The 25,325-nt window shown below is 40.3% G+C and overlaps 2 protein-coding genes across 2 annotated transcripts in view; one reads left to right on the forward strand and one right to left on the reverse strand.

Annotated features, from left to right (window-relative positions):
• The window catches only part of LOC134867126 (immunoglobulin superfamily member 3-like), a 67,146-nt gene extending 53,434 nt beyond the window's left edge, over nt 1-13,712 (forward strand). The window contains 3 exon segments of the mRNA XM_063887468.1: nt 4,749-5,159; nt 8,475-8,909; nt 9,480-13,712. Coding sequence (XP_063743538.1) covers nt 4,749-5,159; nt 8,475-8,909; nt 9,480-9,730 — 1,097 coding nt within the window. The 3' untranslated portion in view covers nt 9,731-13,712.
• Nucleotides 13,713-19,163: 5,451 nt separating this feature from the next.
• On the reverse strand, nt 19,164-21,869 carry rpe (ribulose-5-phosphate-3-epimerase). Its single transcript, XM_063887050.1, has 6 exons — nt 21,665-21,869; nt 21,214-21,293; nt 20,957-21,096; nt 20,706-20,840; nt 19,719-19,805; nt 19,164-19,637 (listed from the first exon to the last, which is right to left on the reverse strand). Exons 1-6 carry the CDS (start codon nt 21,784-21,786, stop codon nt 19,515-19,517), a joined length of 687 nt encoding a protein of 228 aa, XP_063743120.1. The 5' UTR covers nt 21,787-21,869; the 3' UTR covers nt 19,164-19,514.
• Nucleotides 21,870-25,325: the final 3,456 nt, after the last annotated feature.

The raw sequence follows: 25,325 nt of genomic DNA on the forward strand, positions 1-25,325 counted from the left end.
ATTTAAAATGTTTATGCATTTTTCAGAGCCAGGACCAGAATTTCAATTTAATCATGACTGGCAAGTAAACAAAAGGCTCTTGCCTCTTTAATTGACTCTGCTCTTTCTTACTGGAAAATAATATCTGTCGAGTTTAAAAACGGGACGAACGTATGCCATATTTTTCATAAAGGCAAGGTTGCCCTGGAAACCACCGAGGCAGGTGACAAAGGGAGGTTGTCAACATTTATGCTCAAGGTTATTTTCATCATAAAAAAATAAGACGTGATTGTGTATTTTACAGGGGCACAGCTTTTTCCTGTCGAGTAAATTAACTGACCAAAACTAAAAAGAGGAGACATATTGTGAATATAAACTGGCCATACCATTTCATTCTCACCGAGGCCAGGTTTGACTGGCACATTATCTAATGCATAGCGGGGAAAACTAGTGTCTCCAATTATGTATTTGTTTTACTTTGTCGGTGCACCCTTGAGGCTTATTTTTCTTTTAAAACACAGTGGCAAAGAGCATGTGATCACACCTGAAATAAGTATTGACAGCCTTGCAGACAAGACAACACATGCTCTTCCACAGCAAACTAAGTGAATCGTTTCTAAGGAGTGTTCAGTTTGCAAAATGACATACAAACATAGGATTTGAAGCATGTATTCTACTGCTTACAACAGCAGAGGCATTGATTCTGCAATGGAGGGTTGAAATCTCAATCTTTGAGGGAATGGACACGTGTCGAGGATGTGCCGGGCTGTTCTGTTAGTCAGGCGTTTCACAGCGAGAGGATTCAGGAGGGAGGGCAGACTTTAAGGTTGTTTTGGGACATAAAATTACTGTATTTCACTTCCTTTCTATATCTTCCATCTTTCTGCTAATTGCTCTTCCAATTTATTTGTCCCACTGTCACTGCTTGAGTGAGTGCAAGTTACGATACCTTATAATAGCTCATGAAGCTTCCTAATAGGGCTTGAATAATTATCCTATTTTAGCTTTGAAAAAGCATTTCTGTAAACATGGATACGACAACAGCCTTTCAGCCCCTAGTTCTCTCCTGGCTGCGGATTCAAACTTCAAATGGAAACGGCAGAGAATTGCTTTGTCCTGTGCCAATCCAATCCTGCATGGTTCCACTTCAGGAGGTTTGGAGGTAATTGTAGCACTTACTACAAATATTAAAAGAGAGTTGTTGTTGTTGTTACCAGAAACTAGGTTCGTAGGAAGAGCAGTAATTGGTTAAAATAATAATTAGCAAGAGAACAGAGAAAACACCACAGACCAAAAGATAAGTTTAGAATTGCCGGCTTTATCAAAAAAGGAAAATAGAAGTAGAAGAAGTATTATTTAGAAAATGGTACCTTTAAGACATTACACATACAAAACATACAACACAGGAAAAACCATTTGCATAAATGGTTTTTGATTCAAAGAAGAATCTGAGTTTTACTCAGTTACCCTTTAAGTAAAGAAAACTATTTTGAATTCTTAATATCTAGTTAACTTAAACTCAGTCAGTTTCAGTAATTTAGCTAGTATCTCAGTTGAGCTCTTATAAGTGTTCTAGTATTAGTTTGTTATCCAGTTAGTTTGCAGTTATTTGGTATAACTAGTTCTTTAATTTTCCATCTTAATTATTAATCAACTTAGGCCTATTTTAGTTAATTAAATCAGAAGCATTTGGTATTACCCTCTATCAGTAGGTTATTACAACCAAGAAACATAGGGCATCTTACTAAGCCCACAAGAGAAAGTTAACACCAGTAAATGCAGTATCAATCAACCTTACAGTTAAACACATTCACAGTATGCACATAAACATCAACACAAAATGGTTAACTGTATCAATGTCCATTAAATCAATTCCTTAGTGCTAAACAGTCCTTTAGCGAGAGAAAGGGAGAAAGTTCCCTTTCACACAGCAGCGCGGAGCAGTCCACGCACTGCTCACGTGATCCAGAGGGGAGAAGTATGGCGGCTACTACTGGCACAGTCTTACCGCAGTTGGTGATTGATTCTCGGCAGGGAAAGGAAGGGAAAGGCTGAAGCACCCGGCCCCTCACTACGATGTCCGCTCTCCTCGAATAGGAGAAAAGATGTTTCTTTCGACGTACAAACACAGTTCAACGTTGCTCCTTCCTCGGGTGGCTCGCCATCCAATGTCGTTGACCACGCGCTGGATGCGTGATCTTCAAAAGCAAACTGTATCTCCGCGAATCTCCTCAGTAACTCAAAAACTAAAACGCTAAACAAAACCACAGTCTATCGACATAGACAGAAGGGTAAACAAAACACTCACAGCAAGAAAATAAATCGTCAAATGCACTTAGATTTCTTAGCTCTAATATCTTCTTACTGGAGCTACTCTCAAGCGTGACTTCACCTGTTCTTGCTTCCTCGATTCTCACGAGAATCTTCTGGAAGAGAATGACTATCAGCACTGTGATTAGCTGATAGATATGACCTTTCAACTTCAACCAATGATAAAATAAATTACCAAAACCATGAAATAATGTTTTTAATCCTATTTATCTGTTTAAGATGTTTTTAATATCAATAAAGTCAATTATTTGAAATGATGAAATTCTGTTTGATATTTATTCTTATTTATTAACTATTTAATAACCATGTCTATTTTCACCTGGGTTACATAATTCTCCTGCAAAATAAAAGATTGCCAGGAATCCGCAGGGCTCGGCAGTGATTCCGGATGGCGAGATTGTCAGGCTTCCTAACAAGTCTCCAGTGGGTAGCGAGGCAGTCATAAGGGCTTATTTCAGATGTTAGCTCAAAATGCCATTGCACGACAGGGTGGTCTGGAGATGCCTGCAGCCGTGCATCTTGTGAACACAACTAAATGTGTTCATACTGTATCTATTGTGCAGATATGCAGAATCGGATATAATTTCAGAATGCACAGCAATCTGTTCGTTAGGGTGAGGTTTCCAAGGCAGATGGCTGTGACCCTAGGCAGTCAATCATTTCAAAGCGTGAGCTAGGAAGGGACAGAATATTGGAGATGCTGAGGGTTGTTTGAGATTGCAGGAGAAACAGAGAGGGAAAAAATGAGTTTTATATCGAGTCAGACTTGTGTCAGTAAATCAATCAGAAAACAATCTTTAGAAATACATATTCCTGACCAAAGCTGGGCATCGTATGGTATTTGTTTCACCAATATTCAACCTGAGATTCAGTACCAATCACAAAACAAGGCTTTTCGGATAATTCGGAGGAATTTTTTTCTACAAAACCCATTTTTCATTAGACAAAACTGAAAAAAGCAGAACAATAATTGAGTAGGTTTATTTAATAAAAATAAACCTGATTAAAATCAAATTAACTTACATCTTCAAACAACAAAATCTGATCAGAAAGTCTGATTTACAGAATAGCATAATGAAAATACAGTATGTATCAAAAGAATAAGAATCAAGCCAAAGCTTTTGTTACTATACAGGAAATGTCCAAAGTAAGTTTTGTACAAAAATAATAGAGTTTTCTCCTAAAATCTTCTAATACAATTGACATGGAACAATTGTCTTTTGTATTTATTTGTTAATCGTGCATTACCAAACCACCTCGTGTGTGTTATTATGAAAGTTCTGGCAGACGTCGGTCCTCTGATGCGATTAAAATGGTTTCTCTCTAATTTTGGTGGGAAAAGGTGGCAGAAATGACGTTCTGCAGTTGCACGATTGCTGCTGGGATCAATTAAGGGAATTTGTTTCCTCATATTTGTCTCATCCAACACCCAACCCTTGGCTCGCTGTTAGTGTGCCTTGCCAACAATACAAAAGTAAATCGTTAGTTTTTAACATCAAAGATAGTTAAAGTTGCTGATGGATACACCAAAAGTGGAATTGTTTTACATGTATTTAAGCTATGTGATATAGGTGTAAATGTAGATTTATATTCTGAGAATATGTATGCTTGGCATGCACAATACTTTAGTCTCATGCTTGAGTATTATTTGATGTGATCTCTATTTTGCTATGTTGTTATCATATGTTTTGATATATATCATCATGTTAGGTCTGTGTTGGTGCTTTCTACATCCTCTGTGGGGAAACTAATCCTCCCCCTGAAGCATTTGACAGCGGGGCCCTGGTTGCGGTCACACCTCATGTACCTGTAGCTAATCCTATCCCACAACCAATGTCACTGTAACCAATCCTGTCATAGCACTCAGGGCAGCCTCAGCTTCTCACTGACATCTCAGTCACACCTCTGTATCATCTCCTCCCTGTCCTGTCTGCTCTCCTCCCATCCTTGCATGACTTGATATAAATGTGTTCCTTCTTCTTTCCTCCTCTTTTTGGCAGACTGTCAGATCGCGTGCCCCACTTTTGTCTTGTCTCCTGCCTAATAATATCCATATCTCAACTTTGCAATCCACCCCCCTCCCTTTCACCCTTGTCTCTTCTGCTGTTCTGCATCTTATCTTACACATCTACTTTGATACCAACAGACCTACTATCCCCTCAGCTTTTATTTGCTTGACATTTCCCTCTACTTTCCCTTTCCCTTGTATGTCTTTCTTTCTTTTTCTTTGTCACCTGCTTCACCAACCCACGCACCTCTGTCTCTTCCTGCCCTGCTGCTGCCAGAAATAAACCCAGCTACAGGTCATTTGTCACAAAACAGAAATTGCATTGTGTACCTGTCTCCAGCCCTCAGATTCTCTTGCACCCAAAGGAAAGACTGTGTGCTCTTATTTTGCCTTCCCTCTCTAACCCCTTCTCTCTCCTTATTCTCTGCAGAGAGCAAGCTGCGAGTGCTAAAGACCAACCAGTCCCAGGTGTACCTGGAGGACAGTCGAGTCAGGATCAATTGCTCCGTCAGCTCCCAGACCAGCCAGGAGTCCCAGCATGCTGTGCTGTGGTATGTGAGGCGCGCCACCGGGTCAGAAGCCGACGAGCTCCTGCTGAGAATTGAACGCTCGGGGGCCTTTGAGTATGGCGCCTACGCAGACGAGGAGAGACTGCGACGCAGAGTACAGGCAGAGAGGCTGTCACCACGTCTCTATGTGCTGACGATGAACAGGGCAGAGAACAGCGACTCTGGGACCTACTACTGCCTAGTCGAAGAGTGGCTGAGTGACCCGGATGGAGCCTGGTACCGACTCTCCCGAGAGTCCTCTGGGTTCACACAGGTTCTGGTCAGACAGCCAGGTGAGCTAGCAAGCAAAACTACAAATGTTTATTTATTCCCACAGCAGGGAACATCAGCTGCCACTTTAGCTCCCTGCATAGGAGCAGTTGAACATTCTTAACCCAATCCCCCCCTCCAAATTGCCTTGACCTCACCTTACCTCCCAATCCCACATGCTCTGCTCAGGGCCTCAAGTCTGTCTCGCTCTGATGACACTACACCTGCCCTGGGCAGAGCTCAGGTGGCAAAATATGGGTTGGAGTCATACCAGCTGTCATATGCCTAGCCCGAGGGCAGAGCCTGGCTCAGACGGAGAACCTAAACCTCTTGTCCAGTACTCAAAAACTTCCAGAGCGCTCAAAGCCATGAAGTACCTAATGCCTCCCAGACCCTGCCATCTTACCTCATGAAAGTAATCTCAAGTACACCTCATATATTTTTCTGTCCTTGAGAGAATTTCCCCACAGACTTGCTTCCCCTCCTTAACAATCAAACACCATCACGTACCCTTATTTTGTTTGAATATATTGCACACACCAGCTGAAGGTGACTTTCCGCACACGTCTCCGAGAGCACTGTTCATCTGCCCGGTGTTGTGTTTATATTGCAGAGTGAAATCACCAATATGGCATCTGTCCAAACTAAAACGTGAGGGCTGATCACAAGCCAGCAGGGCAAGGAAAAGGCTTTTGTTTAATGTAGCAGAGAATGCAGAGCTCTGGGAATACAGTGGGGCAAAAAAGTATTTAGCCAATTGTGCAAGTTCTCCCATTTAAAAAGATGAGAGAGGCCTGTAATTTTTATCATAGGTATACCTCAACTATGAGAGACAAAATGAGAAAAAAAAATCCAGAAAATCACATTGTCTGATTTTTAAAGAATTAATTTCAAATGATTGTGGAAAATAAGTATTTGGTCAATAACAAAAGTTCATCTCAATACTTTGTTATATACCCTTTGTTGGCAATGACAGAGGTCAAACGTTTTCTGTAAGTCTTCACAAGGTTTTCACACACTGTTGCTGGTATTTTGGCCCATTCCTCCATGCAGATCTCCTCTAAAGCAGTGATGTTTTGGGGCTGTCGCTGGGCAACACGGACTTTCAACTCCCTCCAAAGATTTTCTATGGGGTTGAGATCTGGAGACTGGCTAGGCCACTCCAGGACCTTGAAATGCTTCTTACGAAGCCACTCCTTCGTTGCCCTGGCGGTGTGATTGGGATCATTGTCATGCTGAAAGACCCAGCCACGCTTCATCTTCAGTGCCCTTGCTGATGGAAGGAGGTTTTCACTCAAAATCTCACGATACATGGCCCCATTTATTATTTCCTTTACACGGATCAGTCGTCCTGGTCCCTTTGCCGAAAAACAGCCCCAAAGCATGATGTTTCCACCCCCATGCTTCACAGTAGGTATGGTGTTCTTTGGATGCAACTCTGCATTCTTTCTCCTCCAAACACGACGAGTTGAGTTTTTACCAAAAAGTTCTATTTTGGTTTCATCTGACCATATGACATTCTCCCAATCCTCTTCTGGATCATCCAAATGCCCTCTAGCAAACTTCAGACGGGCCTGGACATGTACTGGCTTAAGCAGGGGGACACGTCTGGAACTGCAGGATTTAAGTCCCTGGCGGCGTAGTGTGTTACTGATGGTAGCCTCTGTTACTTTGGTCCCAGCTCTCTGCAGGTCATTCACTAGGTCCCCCCGTGTGGTTCTGGGATTTTTGCTCACCGTTCTTGTGATCATTTTGACCCCACGGGGTGAGATCTTGCGTGGAGCCCCAGATCGAGGGACATTAGCAGTGGTCTTGTATGTCTTCCATTTTCTAATAATTGCTCCCACAGTTGATTTCTTCACACCAAGCTGCTTACCTATTGCAGATTCAGTTTTCCCAGCCTGGTGCAGGTCTACAATTTTGTCTCTGGTCTCCTTTGACAGCTCTTTGGTCTTGGCCATAGTGGAGTTTGGAGTATGACTGTTTGAGGTTGTGGACAGGTGTCTTTTATACTGATAACGAGTTCAAAAAGGTGCCATTAATACAGGTAACGAGTGGAGGACAGAGGAGCCTCTTAAAGAAGAAGTTACAGGTCTGTGAGAGCCAGAAATCTTGCTTGTTTGTAGGTGACCAAATACTTATTTTACCGAGGAATTTACCAATTAATTCATTAAAAATCCTACAATGTGATTTCCTGGATTTTTTTTTCTCATTCTGTCTCTCATAGTTGAGGTATACCTATGATAAAAATTACAGGCCTCTCTCATCTTTTTAAATGGGAGAACTTGCACAATTGGTGGCTGACTAAATACTTTTTTGCCCCACTGTATGTTCACCTTATTAAAGGCTTATCTTTGTGTAGGGGTCTTTTTTATTTCATGCTTTTTTTTTTGTCTCTCCTCAAAAGTTAACATTATTTGTGGATTTCGTGGAATCCCACCAGGGGCCGTGTTTAGTCTTAAATTCATCCTGAGGAAAGTGACGGTTATTGTACGTATATGTTTCTACTTTTAATGATGCATAAAGTCTACATGCAATAACTAGCATATTCTGTAAAACCATCATGGATATTTATTAAGGTGCTTTAAAATGCATTCACCGAGGAAGCCTTCCAGAAATCTGCCTGTCGGGAGGAGAGATGAGGGGAGACATGTGCCAGAACTCACCTTTTTTTTCCTGCTCTCCTGCTGTCCTTTCTGCTTCTCGTTTTGCTTTAACAAGAAGACCATTACAAACTGTGTGTAAGAGGAGCCCAAGCAAGCCTGGTCTTCACTGCCATATTTTTTTTTTAACTGCATTGAAACTGGGTCATTATAGCACCCCTGAAGGGTTCAGTCATACCAATACAGACAGACAAACACGCTAGCCTTGGGTAGGGATCTAACCTTGCTGGAAAGCTGAAAGACTGGTTATAACTGTGGGCAGCACTGTGGGATTTATTTATTTTTGTCTTTTGTTGGCACATTTTGAAAGTTTGATGCCTCTGTTTGCAGAACCATGTGCTGTTTATTGGTGTTTATTTGATGTTCAAAGTCTAACTGCTTGTTTTGTTTTATTAATAGCGGATACACTGAAATGTGAGGAAGTTTTTCATACAAGATTAAAACAAATCAGGAAATCCTTGCAAATCTGCAAACTAATTTCTCACCCTTCCACTTATCCATGAATCAACTTTGCATCCCAGCTCTGGTACAAATAGATTATCTAAAAGGCGCAGTTGATATAGTTTCACTAAACTTTGAGATTTAGTACCCCAAGAATTATTATACATTTTTAAACATGGCCACTTGTTTCAACTGCTATTGGTTTCTCTCTCTTATGTTCTTTGACTTCTACAGAGATTCGACTGCAGGTGGAGGAACTGGAATCAAACGTGACCGTGGAAGAGTCTGCCTCTATCCGACTGGGCTGTAGCATTCCCTCACAGTCGTCTCGAGAATCCCGCTTCTCTGTGTCCTGGTATGTGGAGCACTCTGATGACGAGGACAATGAACCAGGTGATGAAGAGAGAGAGTGTGTGTTCTCCATCGGCCATGATGCAGTTTTTGGAAATGGAAACTGCAGCCCCAGAGAGGAGCCAGGTCCAAATTCCCGCCTGCAGTTTGAGAGGACGACTTCTGACCAGTACAGCCTTACCATTCAGGGAGCACGGCCAACAGATGCAGGCCGATACTACTGCCATGTGGAGGAGTGGCTGCTCAACCCCCGCAAAGCGTGGTACCGCCTGGCCACCAACAACTCTGGATTCACTATCGTCAATGTAATACAACAAGGTAAGTCCTTAATTACCTAAATCCTTTAAGCCTTCTGAATGTCAGCGAAAATGAAAACTGTGAAAAACTATACTTGTATCAATGGCTGTCTTCAAATATAATACTCGCAATTTAGAACCGGGAAGCTTCTTCTCAGATAGCACAAGGTGTAATTAACTGCTGCTTCTTTGGATGTTACTTCTCATAGCATAAATTGTCATATTGCCCTATCATAATAGGTCCTCTGTGTTACCATGTATGTAAGTAGAGAATATTATGGTCCAATTAAGGAACTCTCAGGTACATTTTATTTCATCCTTGGTTGATCTGCCTTCCCCACCTGGAGCATTTATTTTAAAAAGAGCAAAGTCAGAGATGACTACCTATGGCTAGGCATTAAAGCTGATGAGTGGTGTAAAAGCAGTACTTTAGTGAATGTTGTATAGATTAATTCACCAGTGCCAACAATAAAGTATAATGTACTGTATAACTATAACATGCATATTCTTCATTAAGTCAGAATACACATAATTGTTATGGTTTTGTGCTTTTTTTGTGAAAAATGTTGATTGGTCTATGGTTTGTCAACAGTGTCCACCCTCCAGTCAGTGGTTTGCTCCAACTACTCGCTCTTCTACTTCGTCTTCTTTTACCCCTTCCCAATCTTTGGCATCCTCCTCATCGCTGTGCTGCTAGTGCGCTTCAAGAGCCGCAGCAACAGCAAGAGCCAAGAAGGCAAGAACGGCGCCCCTCTCCTGTGGATTAAAGAACCTCACCTCAGTTACTCTCCCACCTGTCTTGACCCACCTGCACTCAGCCTGCACCCTGGCTCTGTTGACTAAGGGACCACCCCGCCCTGCCTCGCGAACATCGCGATCCAGCCGACACAATGCCAGGGAGCAGATCTGGACTCCACCTTCAGACCTTACTGTCGTTCACTGCTGTCTTGAATTAGTCAATCAGTTGATCAGTTTAAAAATCCCTGCCCTGGTGGCTGCCTGTTTTGTGTGTGTGTGTGTGTGTGTGTGTGTGTGTGTGTGTGTGTGTGTGTGTGTGTGTGTGTGTGTGTGTGTGTGTGTGTGTGTGTGTGTGTGTGTGTGTGTGTGTGTGTGTGTGTGTGTGTGTGTGTGTGTGTGTGTGTGTGTGTGTGTGTGTGTGTGTGTGTGTGTGTGTGTGTGTGTGTGTGTGTGTGTGTGTGTGTGTGTGTGTGTGTGTGTGTGTGTGTGTGTGTGTGTGAACTAGAAGCGATGTTAACACGATTAATTGTGCGAGTTCAAGTTGAAGGACAAGAGAGTATCATGAGCCTCTCACCTTTTTGTTTTCTGTGAAACTCATAGCTGCATTTTGATTTGTATTACTCTGAATATTTTTTTTTTTTTTTTAAGAAAGAGAAAAAAAACTGCGCACATGAGATTGGCCAATCCGGTAAGAACATTTTAAGAGAAGGAACTCTATAATCGACTCCGGCACTGAGTTGAAGCCAAGAAAGTCTCCACACTGATCCAAGAGCAGCCACAGCCTGGCCCACTATGTTGGTTGCCATAGTGATTCACTGCGCCCACTGACTCCATAGCTGATGACTTGGTTGCCAGCCTGCATAGAGACAAAGGCAAGGACACACAAGTCAGTGTCCTAACCGAGGATGTGTGTATGTGTGTTGGCCCACCTGCCTCCACAATGAATTTGCCTTGGCAGACAGAAACAGGTCCTCTTGCTCCACTTAAACACTGCCAGACACTCTGGCCTTAGTGAGAGACGGCTCCGCTCTTCTCCTTTCTCCTCTTCCTCTACGAGAAGAGACAACAAGCGAAGGAGAGGTAGGAACGTCAGAAACGATGGGGACTAAACGAATGGCATTCTACTGATGAGGATATGCTGTATGTACTTGGACATGAGGGATTCTTTTTTTTTTGTGCCAAGACCTTATTTCCACACTGTTCTCTGCAGCTAATGTTTGAAGTTTAAAACAGAGTGGGAAGCTGATTTTTCAAGCAGATTGTACATAATGTCTGCTTATCTCCTGCTGTGGGTTTATGGGCCTAGAGGGCAAAAGGGCAATTCTTAGACTTGTGTTAAATCATTTCAGTTGTCCTGCTTACATCACACAGTGGGGGTTATTGACTTTAAATTCTTGCACATTTCCTTTAAGTTGCCCAGTATGACCACTCCGTCCAGTCATTTAAAGATATCATACGTATTAGTTTTAAGAAGAAATACTTTTTATTTGTTAAGAGCCACACTGAAGATTCATTATGTGTATTAAAACACTTAAAATGTTATCTGCACATCGTAAGAAGAGAAGTTGATGGGCGAGGGCAATTGTTTCGATTTTTTGTTTATTTTAAATTTTCTATTTATTGTTTTTTACTACTTTGCATAGCTTTGTAAGATTTTTCTTTTTTGCTTTGAAATTCTCTAAGAACTGCTGCTTGTGTTGCCAGGCAACTGCACCAAGCAGATTATGTCAATAGCCTGTGTGTTGGCAATGTGGTAGATGTAGAAATGCTAGATTTGTCCTGCTCATCGCAGTCTGTAGCATTTCATACCAGATTGTCATGTTTGGTCAGTGTCAAAACACTGTATATCTATACCTATACTGAAAATGACTGTGGCTTTACGTGAACAAAAGTCACACAGATGAATTCACTTATTGCTTTTTGCTTGAGCCGCGTTTATTTAGTGAAATGTAATGTAACACCTAGGTAGGATGTTTGATCAAAGACAGCTGAGGATGAACAGTGTCTTCTAATCTTGGATTCTAGCTGAAGGTGTCATCCTCAGCTCCCCTGATGCAGAAGGCAGAAGGGTTGAAAATCTGTACCACCTTCCCTGGAAAGCAACAGGAGGGATGTGAAATCCTCTACCGAACTGGGCCTAACCCTTTCACTGCCAGACCGGATATGAAAACTTTTGAAACACTTGACACTGTTGTCTCAATCATGTCAACATGTATATTGCATGACAATACTGCAGGAGGAATTTTGATGTTTTGTAAACTTTGAACTCTTCGAGCATTGTGTTTGTGTGACAGAGCAGTGCCCCTACTCCCCGTCATAACCCTCCTTTACCAACTCCCTGAGCCAAGAGTCGACCCAAAGTCCAGTCCCTCATCATCTACAACATTTGACTGCCAATTCCAGATGCCCTTTGAAACCTGTGAAGTAATCTATTTCAAGAATGGGTGTTGTGCAGATTGTGTTTGATATTATTGCTCATAACTGTCTTTTTAATGCTTTGCTTTTATGCAGCACTTCATTAAACTGATTTATGTAAAAAAAAAAAGCCAAAGTACGCAGCCGATACTGACATAAGCCACAGAGTTCTGAAGGTTCAATTTTCTTCACTTTTATTCAAGGTAACCAGTCAATTCAAAGTAGACATTACTATACCACATGGAGTAAGAAAAGTAATGCACAGTGGATTCAGCTACAGCTAGATTGATCTGGGCCCATTGATTTGCTCATTAGCAGTGTTTTTATGAAGGGTGCAAGGAGTCGGGACTAAAGCAGCACACACTGGGGGGAAAAAAGTAATACACATATTGAATATTACAAATTCCCATGTATTTATTGAGGCAGCATTTCTACCATCAGAGTCTCTGTCAGTCAAACATCCGGAAAAAAACCAAAATGACAGCTCCATATGAAAACACATGGTGTTAAAAGGAAATCCCATAGCCCAAAATATTATCCACTCTATACATAAACTTACTTGGCAACTATGTTGAAGCTAACAAATATACTATGCAGGGTAAATATTTATATATACTGTATAATACACAATTTTGACAAATGTACAATGACAGAAATATGTAGAAAATTCTGATTCTGCATGAAAAAATATATCATTTTGATAGTGTTTTGTGAGCTCCTCATTAGAGGGGGAGAGGTTATTTCCTCTGTATATATATCGCCTGTTTTCCTCACTAATGGGTCTTTACCTAACAAAGACCTTGGTGACCAAAATGTTGCCTCATTAAATTGCAATATTCAGTGTGCGGACGACTTCTCTTTTTCCATTACAAACAGTCTTTAGCCTCCTGTTGTTATTTGATATAATGGTAGTGTGATTTAAAGTACACACTGTATATCAAAACTGCAGGAAAGCCATTCTGTGCATTTTCCGGCCCGAGTATCATCGAGGATAATTGATGGATCCGCTGGAAAGGCCTTGTGTGATTTGACAGTAATGGTTGCATATCTTATTGACTTGCATTTGCATTGGCGGTAAAAGTAATGGAGAGCTGATTTCAGTGTTTCATAAGCAGAAAAGAATCTACTGAGCGTATTTGTTTGCTGAATGATTGCCTTTTATAAATCTTGAACATTCCCAGAGATGCAGGTTGTGTAAATGGTGCCACTGAACAGCTGCTTCAGCTTCAGTGAATTAATCCTTCACTTGAATCATGCAAAATTCATTTCATCTTTCTAGACTTGATTAAGGAAGTCCACGGCATGAGGGTGTTATGTCACAGTGCTGCTGCCACCACTGGAGCTGTACAGTCGAATTGAAAGGTGTTTTTTTGTAGTAATAATATAAATACCACCCATAGCTGCCTCCCAAGATTCCTCCGAACGTTCTGACAGTGTTGTAGCTGCGTTTTGAGGGCTGCATGTATTGGCTGTGTGCTGGCTCCAGATTTAGGTGTAAGATAGTTTGTGGTGATGTTTTCAGTTCAGCCAGTAATGCGTTATTTTCAGTGATGTATTTTTATATGACCATGTTTTTTTTCATTTGTTATTCTATCCAATAGTTGCCATTGTGACCATTTAAAAAGCCACTTTGCTATTGTCAGTTTATTGCAATAAAATACATTCAGTGCACCTTCCTGTTTTCCCTCCAACTATATGTGTTTCGCAATATTTGGAATTATTATATGGAGCTCATTAAAACATTGTGATGCTGATGTATCACCACAACCGTAATGTAATTTAAACTACCAGCAACCTTTTCAAATCTAGTTCTGCTTTAACTGAAAACTTGTGGTTAATGTCCTTCAGGCAGCTGGGTCTTGTTGAGTCGGCGTTGGATTTTGACCTCTGAGCCCCTCTACAACGTTACAGTTTATTATTTACTCCACATGTTCACTGGGGTCTGTGTGTGTATGTGTGGGGGTTTTTTTTCAGATAGAGAGAGAGAGAGAACTATTGGTTCAGCATGTCAGAGGATAAATGATGCTTAGAGGGCTTCCTGCAAGTTAACCAGGCCCTTTTTTGACAGCCTCAGCAAATCACATAACTCACCCAATGCAGATGGACTTCTTTCTCCCATTTTCTTGAACACACACACGGTCACACACACACACAACTTCCCAGCAGTAAACAGCAGTCTTCCACACTTCCATAGCAATCATAAAGTTCTCTCTGTCTCCCTCTTCCATGAATTCATATCAACTCATATTGATGCATACCCAATGACGCCAAGAACAGATGCTCCCACCTGTCCATAAATCATGGTGACACAAAGGAAAAACAACATTCACTAGAGTAAAACTCATAGTTTAGGCTTTACTTGTAGAGTTGCTGAAATGTTTTCTAGGTTGTGATGCATGCAGGTGTACCTGAAAGGGCTTTAGCAAACTGTTGACAAAACAATCAAACTGAAAAAGTCTCCACATTCAAACTTGTATTGATGTTGCTAGCACTGATAGCAGGCACACTGCTGATGTTATTGTGAGCCAGGTCCATCACAACTTCTCAGGATGAAGAGAACACTGAGTAAGATCTTCTTGTCCCACTTTCCACCCAGAGTTTTGCTTTCCTTCTACATTCTTCTCACGCGAACACCCTATGAAGAGAGTTCCGTCTTGCAAAAAAGTAAGCAACACTCACAAATCCATAGTCCTCACTGACGCAGATAGACGCACCAGAGGGCACACATGGGCAAACAGTACTTAGGATCCAGAGCAGGAATGCAGCACTCATGGCAAATAGATCATGATTTATTACAAGATGGAAACCGTAAAGAGAATGCAAGGACAGTCTCCTGTGGTCATTGTGGTGGGCTTTGATGCATCAAAGCAAGGACAGAGACAAATTCATGCAGTTTGGTCAAAATCAAAAGCTCACACAGTTGATAAAGTGCTTTTGTTCAAAAACATGTAAAGCAGAGTATGTTCTGTTCTTGGTGTTGAAAACTTATGGGAGGCAGAGCTACAACTCTGACAGCTTGTAGAGTGCGACTAGTCTTTTGAGGCCTGTGCACAGCCTGTTGCATTCACATTCTTTTGATTCCACTGCTTTGTGTGGTATGACATCCTGTGATGTAAGAGTGAGTCAATAAGAACAGCCAGAAATCTTGTACATGAACTGTAGCATTCACATCTTGACTAGTGCACGAGTTTGTCTCTTAATGGTTGAAGTAAAGGGTAAATGTAAATGAGTAATACAAATAGGAGAACAGATGCACTGCCTGCACTGCCAAAAATGGCAATGCAAGTGGCTCTTGATGAATTAGCAGTAGTCGGTAATATCGAGGGCAGTTTGAGTTGTGTAAATTGTGCAGGAAATCGATAGTTGTATTATGAGCCTGTTAATTAGGGCTGTTTATTGAAAAAGATGTTAAGAGTTTGCCTTTAATTATGTAAACGGAATCACATGATTCACTTGAAGCACTATATACACAGGACACCTACTGACATAAAAACAACACTGATGGTCCCATATCATTCATTATAGATTAAAAACATGCACAAGCATAAAAACACACAAACTGTCACGCACACTGAAATATTCTCACTTCATCTAAAATTTATCAACTGAAATTGTGTGTGTACTTCCACTGGCTCTGCCTGCAATGGAGTAAACTGATGCTGAGTTTGCTACTAAAGCAACGCTCCCCTGGGAACTCTGCATTTAGTCTTTCTTTTCTCTGAGGCCCTATGTGCGTGGAGATTCAGATGTAAAGCTAATTAACTGTTCCAGGCATTCATTGTTTTAGTTGTTTTTAGTGAGAATTTAAATGAACATTTAAATACCTGCTAATTGGGATAACCTTGCTCAAATGTATAATTTTTAAGGCAAATGACGCCAAGGCTGACTTGTCCTGGCTGTAGGCTGATTTCAAATTTGGTTAATGCATGTAGAGGAGTAGCAGTAGATAGAGGGGAGATACTAGTCCTAATGCAATTTTAAACAAGATCAATAATCAATAGCCTACTTCAGACTCTGTGATGCTATAAACAGCAGCACTTTAAGCCAAATGCTAACATTAGAGTAACTCAAAATGAAAATTCTAACATGCTACATTTATGCAAGGTTTACTATGTTAATCAAATGGGTTAACTCTGTAGGAGTGCTAACATATTCAACTCCAAACACAAGTATGTTGATGTTGATGGGAAATTGATTAGTTTAGCAAGCATTTTTTCATAAAAAGGAATGAAATAATTACTTTTTAACCTGATCATTTTAGTGCATTGAAGGTTAGAGGATCAACAAAGTAAATACAATGATGATGATGATGATGATGACCATTTTACACCGCAGTGCTGAAAGGCAGCAGGGTAGATATCTGCCTTTTGACATTGTGCCTCTCTCTGTGAATGAGAACCAAGTTATCCATAACAGGTAGAGCAAACATACTGAACAGTAGCCTACCCTGCTGCAGGGCACAGGGATCTTTTGTAATGTTGTTCTAAGCAAGTTGTTTTTTAATTGTTAATAGGACTATGCACATTCAATCAGATGAGGCCTTTATGCATAAGTAAAAGTGGTAACAACAGTGAGCTAATCAGCAGCATGCATCTTGTTCTCCTGTGGGAAGCCAAGTAATTTTGAATGAGCAGAAGAAGGCAGGCGAGTTCACTAATGTGCCTTTAGTGCTGAAGATGTGGAGAGAAATGGAAAGATGTTATTCTACTAAATAATGATTACAGAAAGGGGGAAGGGTGAGTCATGAAGGCAAAGAAAAATGCAGGAGGGAATAGATGGTATAAAATGAATGGCAGAAGAAAGTGCAGGAGTGGAAAAAGAAGCGCGGAAATGTTTAAACCATGTTCCCATGAGACAAACAGCTATTTCAAACAGTGTCTTTGGATCAGGCCGTTGAATATTTGACGGTGTGTAATATACAAAGGTTTCAGTAATTTTTCTCTCATAAATGTGGTTAAAGAGGCTTGTATCAAGCTTGAGACCCCGGTGTAAAATCTCCAGATGTGGATTCTACACCCACTCGGGATAAGCTTTTGCCTGTAGTGGTTTGTGTTCCTGTGGGTGAGTAGTAGCCCCTGCGGTCCATAAAGGCAGCTTTTGGAGGGACCCGCTGTTTGGTGATCTGACCGCATTCACTGTGTGGTTGTTCAACTTGTGGTACTCTGTTGAAGTCTGCACACATACTCTCTCAGACATTCCCTCGCGGCAGTGCTCTGGAGATCAAAAGCTCCACATGATGGCCGTCTGACTCCTTTTTGGTGTAAAATCGGTGTATTCTCAGATGTCTTCTGTACATGCTATGAAAAACGGAGGTGATTCACACTTGTGATTAGTAGGAAAGGCCAAGTTATCCTCTCCGTCCCAACCATCCCCCAATCTATTACTGCTTTTAACTGCAAATTGCAGTACCTGTGGATATGGTTGTCATGGCACCAGAGCGGGAAGTCTCTCATGAGTGACTTTGATCTATAAGTTAGGGCATGTGAGATATGTCTGTGTCTTCCATACACTGAACATTGTATTTTCATCACCACTGCTGCTCATATTTTCCTATCTGCATTTTAAGTTTCCACAATAAATCAACTAATGGTGTGTAAACACTGGAGAGAGAAACTGTCAATTAACTGAAATAATACAACAACATGGCTTAAGGAGTGTGGAGCATGTGTAGGTGCTGACTGCTCCCTCACATTGAATCATGTCCCTGTTTTTGCTAGGCTTCAGTGACACTGGCATACAAAACGCCTGTCATCATCCATTAGAACAAAAATCGGTCACAGAAAATTCCCTCATGATGTACAAAACGCATGTATTACAGTTTACACAAAGTCTCGCGTCACATGAACAAGCTCCATAGGAATCTTTCTAACACATACACAATGAAGGGGAGAGCAAAATGATGGCATGGGCTCCCATTACATGTGACATTGAAATGAAAATACAGATTTCAGGCATCAATATTTCAACTGGTCTGTGATATGCCTCCAAGACATTTGCTGCATTATTAAGAGCGTGCTGCTTGCAGTTTGAAGTATGTCATGGGTGATTCTTAATGACAGGAATTCTTTCGGCACCCAAAGAGATGAAAGACGCTGCAGAACTGTCTCCAGTCTTCCTGGTTGTCCTTAAAAAAAGGATTCTATATCCTAGTCTAGCTCCACAAATACAATATTACATATTGATTCCCTGAAAAAAGCATCCTGTTCACAAACTTGCTTTTCTTTCTACTGCCATTAAATGGTCAATGGCGCCACCAACAAACATGATTCCCTTGAGCAACAAAAACACAATGAGTTCCTGAGAAAAAGAGCAAACGTTGAAACAGTATTATCAGAATGCACAAACTGTAGACAGTTAAGTAATTTTGCCCAAAAACTCTACAGTAGCATCCTGTAGTCAATTCTCTTCAGCGCTGTGAGGAACGCTGTTCACACTATGGAATTGAATGCATTATAGATAAAAGCACTGCATTTCTAATCCGGCGCTGTTTAAAATATCTGTTTGTGCTAACAAATTAATAATATATGCCCACAATTTAATTATATGATTTCTTACAGTGACATGTAATCCCCCTAAGTATATGGGATTTTTTCCAGACTCGCCATCTAGTGTATGAGGAAGAAGTCAAAGTCAGAAACACAGCTTAATTTATGTATATTAGGGTACAAAATAAAGCATGAAATAAAACACTAAATATGGTGTATTTTTATTTTAATACAAATATTTATATTTAATTATATATATATGGTGTATAACTAATCATTTATAAGTAACCTTTTAGTTTTTCGAAGTTAAGCTTATTTTAATGCACTATATACTCTAAGGTGATTTAATTTTCTGAAAACGTAATTTGCTTTTTTTTTTAAATACAGTAGTTCCCTGTGAAATGTAATATAAAATAGAACAGAAGATCAACATGCTTAATTCAGTACTTTAAAATTGGTCTACCAATAACTATTTTTTCTTCAATTTGGTAATATGAGGCAGATTAAAGGCACACTGCAAAGAAATCTTCAAATCTCTTGGAGAATTGTCATTGAATTAAGAAGTGTACATTATTTATGCCTATTAGTGGGGCAAGTGTTCAATTCACGTCAGAAAAGTACTTACAAAACAAAAGAGATATTAAACACAGGGCTCCTTAGACCATTTTATTGACAATTAAATGTTAAAACAATGTCAAACAATATTCAGGAATGTTTACAGATGTGAATGAGCATAACCTCAGCTGTATTCTTGAAATGGTCATTCCCTTGCTGAGATGACACTCACTTTAAGTTAACTGTTTAGAGGAGATTGTGGCAGGACAGGATGAAGATCAAAACGTTTTGTAGAGGCACGATACAGTTTCACTCACACAAAGTGATCAGGCCCCTCCTCTGACCATGAACTTTGACCTCAACCCCATTAATGTCCACTGGCTGCTAAGTCGATTTGCTGGAACGATTCAGTAAAGTGTCACAGAAAGAACATCTCAGCGGTCCAGTGAACGTTTCTGGATTGCTTCTGCCACCACGGTGCGCAGGAGAGAGATGACAGATCGAGGGTCGTCGCTGCCTATCACAGCGCTGCCTGACACAATCATGTTGGCTCCTGCCTGGAGTAAACATAAGCACATACTTAGTGTAAAAAATGTTTTGTGTTTGATGTGTTTATTTTACGTGATCGTATTCCTTACCTCTGCACACTTGTGAATGGTGTCCGGGCCAACTCCTCCATCTACTTCTATGTCTAATGAAGGAAATTGACTCCGCAACCAGCTCACCTGGACACATTCACACAAATAAAACAATTAGCTAAAAACATAAAGGTTAACACTAACTCTACAACACAAGTTTCAGATATAATAAGGATGGCAAAAAGTCTAAGGACATTGTAAAAGTTAACTCAGTAACATCTTCTGGACTTAATTTGAACAAAAGTCAGACCAAACTACTACACTTTGGTGAACAAGTGCTTTTATCTGGGCTGAGAACTGTTAGAAGCATTTAAAAGTCTAACAGATCTCCCCACTTGTGCTAAAACGAGAAGGAGAGAGAGGAAAAGAGCACTTGAACTAACACTCATCTTTATTTAGAACATACATAATATAATGTTGTGTACTTGTGTGGTTAAGCAGAAACTTGTATGGAACTTGAGCCTCACTCTAAAAGTGAAACTTTAATTATACTGTTCTCACTCCCTTAAGAACATCTGTTTAAGATGCAATGGATGGAGCACGGTCCGTCCTTAAGAGCAGTGGCTCAAAGAGAATTGGACAGTAGTTTATATATATTTCACAAAAATGTCAACTTGTTTATGTTTTCTTTATAATGTGATGGCATGCCTCACATATAACCAGTTTACACAGGGCACAAACGTTTGTCGCAGTGTGCAATCTGTTGTATTCTTGTCAATGCACTATACATTTGGTATGCAATCTTCTCTTTCTTATTTTTCTAATATGGTGAATATTAGATAAAAGAAAAGTATTGCAACAGCAGTGATTTCTCTATCTTTATCTCTGCGTTCAATTAAAATCAGTACTAACGGCTCTTTTGTAACTTATATCTCAAAATCACAATATAAAAGTACTGCTGATTTACAGTAGGCAATCTTCAAAGCCAATTTGGTTTTGCTGTTGTGTGTAAGGTTGTGGTTCTTTCTATCAGTGTTATTTCCTTACCTTGGGCATCATGTCTTCCATAAACTTCTGTCCTCCAAAGCCAGGTTCAACAGTCATGACCAGAGCCATGTCGATCTGGTTAGCCCAGGGTGCTAGCTCTTCAACAGTAGTACCAGGTTTTAGAGCCAAACCCACCTACAAAAATCACAAAGTTTCAGCATTATGTTTGTAACTGATGCCAATACTTCCAAATATGCACGCTAAAGCAAAAACGCAATTCTGCCTCATGCTTTGCAGCCTTATTAGCTCACCTTCATTCCACTCTCTCGTATCTCCTTGATGAGGTTTCCAGGGTTGGTGGTGGACTCTATGTGGAATGTGTACTGATTGGCTCCTGCTGCAGCCATGGGTTTCACCCACTGCTCCGGCCGAGACACCATCATGTGCATGTCTGCAACAATACAACTTTAACAGAACTGCACATAGCAAAGGCATTGAAGACTCAGTCTGATTGAATAATTAGGTTATTGTAAGTCTAGCATATGATTAGGGGTGGGTATTCTCTCACCAAAGAAAGGGTCTTGGCCTACTGACTTCCTCAGGCACTCTACCATGGGATGTCCAAATGTGAGGTTGGGTACAAAGTGCCTTAAAAAAGGAACACAGACAGATAGTGATCCTCTAGCTGTGATGAAATTCTCCATTGTTGCATTATTAGTTGCAAACAAAAGCATTGCACAAGTGTAGAGGAAGGTAAACAATGACTATACTAGCAGGTAAAAGGAGGAAGTCTGTTGTTCAGGCTAATAATGTTTGACACCCTGAGGTTTTCAAACCCTCCTGATTTACACACTTAAGCCAGATAAATCCAGTTACATAAATATTGGCTTCCCCAGCTTAACTTCTTGTAAACTAGCTTAGCTTGTTGATGTTAGCCAACTTTAGCTCTCGAGCATTGAACTTCCTATCGGCTTGCTAGTCGTTAGCATGCTAGCCTGTCTTTGAAAAATGTAACTGACCCGTCCATGACGTCGAGGTGCAGGTAGTCTGCCCCGCACCCCATCATACGCATGCACTCCCGGCCCAGGCAGGCCAAGTCGCTGCTCAGGATGGACGGACCGATCTTTGCACTGTAAGCCATGCTGGTACTGTCTGCATGCAGCCTTGCAGCTAACACCAGTCAACCACAACACACCATGCAACTTCCGCTGACAACTTTCAAAATAAAAATCATGAGCAGCTACAGTTTCTGTCATATTCACCAACCAACATGTTAAACAATTTAAAACAATGACAATTGGCTTTTTTAACTTAAAATCATTGTTGGAAGAAGACATCAAACGTGCTTTATTGAAAGAGATTGCTATCCTTATATTTGTTAATAATACTTTTGAAAACAGTTTTACATAATAATAGTATAGTTTTCCATGCAGCCTAAAATATAAATTTTAGGGGAAATATCTGTAACTCGTTCTCACTGTAGTTGTCAATTGTTAAATCTATGAAACTATGACTTGTCCTCACACTTCGTCCTTTAAAATAAGACATTCCCTACGTCTCAACACTAGATGGTGCAAAGCTCATATGGGTGATGTACTGACGTCTCAGCCCTTTTAGTGGATTTTAAAAAGGCTGATTGTTGGTTGAGGACAAGATTTCAGGAATGAAACTGTCAATAGTCTCTTTATTCTGCAAAAATGGTGCTAAAACTTATTGTTGGACTATATAAAGCCACTGGCACAGAATTCTTAAAAAAACAGTAGCCTATGCGATCAAAACCTAACATCTGATTCATAGGGAACTTTGTTGGGTAATATGGGACAATGTTTTGTAATCAGTGTATTCTGTTACTTTTGAAACCGATTAGTAAATGTTGCAAAAGGCATAACATTGTGAAACCTTTTGAATCCTTTCTCAATTTAATTTATCCAGCATTCTATGCTCCAGTTTTTCTCAGTCTTTTGGTATCTGTTTTTTTACTTTTATTATTTCACTCTGATATTCCTGCACTTCTTGTCAGCCCTCCCTCTGTCTTGTCATTCAGCTGTGCCTTCACTGAAAATATAAGTAACGTGTTGGCATGACCAGATATACCCAGATAGTTTAATGGCCCCATAGAAGAAAATAGTTTTCAGCACTTGGTACAACAAGGACACAGGCACTTATTGACATCAAGTTGTCTGGGCTTTAGAAAATAGGTTTTATTGATTCAAGCAGTTGGCTGGATTGAGAAAACGCTTGCCTGCAGGGTAACTATTGTCTGCAACAGACCTGTGGTGAATCTTTTCCTCACAAGATAGAAAACTCATTGAAGAAATATAAAAAAAAAAGATCTGTTGGACTGTAACCCTTAGGAAAAGCTTGTTACCCAACACCACCTTTAACAATGAAACCAGTAAAACAAAATCTTACGTGTATATTTTAAAAATGCTTTAAAAAAAAAAAAAACAATCCAATTAAATGACATATAACATCATCATTTATTTTATTTTTCTTAAATATTCCATGTATTGCTTTGTGTGGACAGTATTCAGTAAAGGAAATATGCATGTTTTAAATAGATTCAGATGCCTCACAAAACCTGCAACAATCTACATGTTGTGGTATTTTATCTCCTATAGTTGGGTGTTATTTGAGCTCTTCAGAGATAAAGCTTGCAGTAAAATGTGCTGATATGTTTGTTACCTTCATCATCTTGAACACAAATGATATGAGTATCTTTTCAGATGAGTGTGTAAGATGGTGTGATTTATATGAAGCAGATGGCTGAGGTTTTAATAAGCCTGTGCCGCACTTTGCTGAGGCCCGGCCCACAAAGAGCTACACTCATATACCCAGATTGGTTTAACGGAATCTGACATTTACAAGTTTTACCCACGTTTTGCATTCACTGCAGCAATGATGGAAACACTGGTGGCACAGTATACTGTGGCAGACAGGAAGATGATGAATGTGATATTCGAGTACCGTTAAGGCAGTGTGAGTTCACTTCATAAAGAACCGAGGCCTCAATCATTTCTGAGGAAGCTAGTAAAAAGACCTCGGGCATTGACAGTCATTTTGTGGACCAGTGGTATAGGGGCTGAGTTGTATACGTTTCTCCATATAAAAGGTCTTCATAGTGTCTCTCTCCAAGGAAGATTTTTAACTGAGCTTTTAAACTAATAGTTGAAACAATATTTTGAGCATTTTAAGAGGTTAAAAACTCTATTTCTTAAGGGGCCGCACTCAAGGATGCATTTGTGGGGGTTCAGTCTCTCTTCTGCAGTTGACACAAACACACATTCCTTCACCTTTACTGTAAAGAGCTACACCAAGCAGATCATTACAGTCAACCAAAGGCCTCCGGAGAGAACTGCAGGTTCCCATTATAGACACCTTTTTTGGGTTAGTGCAGCTCAGGAATGTGACTTGCAAACAATTTTACAAAACAGAGAAGGGGTTCTCTATAGCTTATTGTATTTCAAAACACTTAAACCTACATAGTATCCTGATGAGGCTGTCTGAGGTATATAAAATACCAGGAAACATTTTCAAATGCACTAAGTCATCTGCATGAATCTTTTTATATATACTGCACAGTAAGTAGAGAGTAAAATATAATCCTGGTGTAAAGCTGTTTAACAAGCCTTACATTTAGAATTGAACCTTAAATATTGCCTTTCCGTAAAACCACATCGTCTTACCAGAGCTACTGGCTGGGCGCCTCCAGATTTAATGGCTGAGACATTCAGAATTTATTTGGATGATCAAAATCTGTGTGTGTGTACTCTATATATTCAACTTCTTCATGCCGTGAATGAACTGCGGGCTTGAGGACTTTGTAGATGAAGGTTTCTTGTTACATGCATTCCTGCATCTCAGTCATCTGTGAAGACAATACAGAAATGTCTTTTGTTGGAAAAAAAACAAATTATTAAGGCTTTATTTCCTTTTGTATAAACCATTTTCTGTCTGCTTATAAATAGGTAAAAGTAGCAAGAGTAGTTTTTATATTAACTATTTTTTGACTGATTGTTTTTTTTTCAATGTTCCCACAAGGTTCTACCACTATGCTGGCATACGGCTCAATCAGCACTTTCAATTGTGTCCCTGAAGGTTTAGATTTACCCATGTCAGGTAACTAATTAACAGTGTGTATCAAACATGTTTAAACCTGTTAATAGTCTTTTGAAGTGCATCATTTACCGACTATGAATAAATTAACTGTTAAATCAACGGCTCAGTTCCAATGAAAAACCTACTGAAAACCACATACAAAAAAAAATGCCTCCTACATTAATGCTAATCTGCTAGGGAAATAGTGGAATCCCTGTGTGTGCTTTAAGCACTCTTCAAGACGTGTACATTTACATTTAGCAGTATTTGACCTGTAACCTTGGATACGTGGAGTTTATGTGACCTTTAACCTCTGCTATAGAAAGCAGGAACAGGAACAGAGGGACTGCTGCTCTGTTTTTTTCTTTTCCTCTGCAGTGGTTGATCATTAAGGACTTGGTACCACTCCAAACTATTCATGTATTATCTTGATTGAAACCCTCCTCCTGCTTCCCGCCTGCAGTTGACTCTAGCCTCCTGAGCAAACAGAAAGCGATAACCCAGTTTCTTGTGATGGTCGGAAGGAGAGTGTGGAGCATGTGTCCTTGCAGCCTTTCCCTTCCTGGGCTTTATGTCTTCGTG

The sequence above is a fragment of the Eleginops maclovinus genome, chromosome 7, assembly GCF_036324505.1.
Source record: "Eleginops maclovinus isolate JMC-PN-2008 ecotype Puerto Natales chromosome 7, JC_Emac_rtc_rv5, whole genome shotgun sequence".
Lineage (NCBI taxonomy): Eukaryota > Metazoa > Chordata > Actinopteri > Perciformes > Eleginopidae > Eleginops > Eleginops maclovinus.

What these genes read in the sequence shown, in the direction of transcription:
- rpe (XM_063887050.1), bottom strand. Translation starts at nt 21,786, where the DNA reads ATGGCTTACAGTGCAAAGATCGGTCCGTCCATCCTGAGCAGCGACTTG. An exon ending in TACGAGAGAGTGGAATGAAG is followed by an intron (nt 20,841 to 20,956) that starts GTGAGCTAATAA and finishes TGATTTTTGTAG; the next exon opens with GTGGGTTTGGCTCTAAAACC. An exon ending in CCATTCACAAGTGTGCAGAG is followed by an intron (nt 19,638 to 19,718) that starts GTAAGGAATACG and finishes TGTTTACTCCAG; the next exon opens with GCAGGAGCCAACATGATTGT.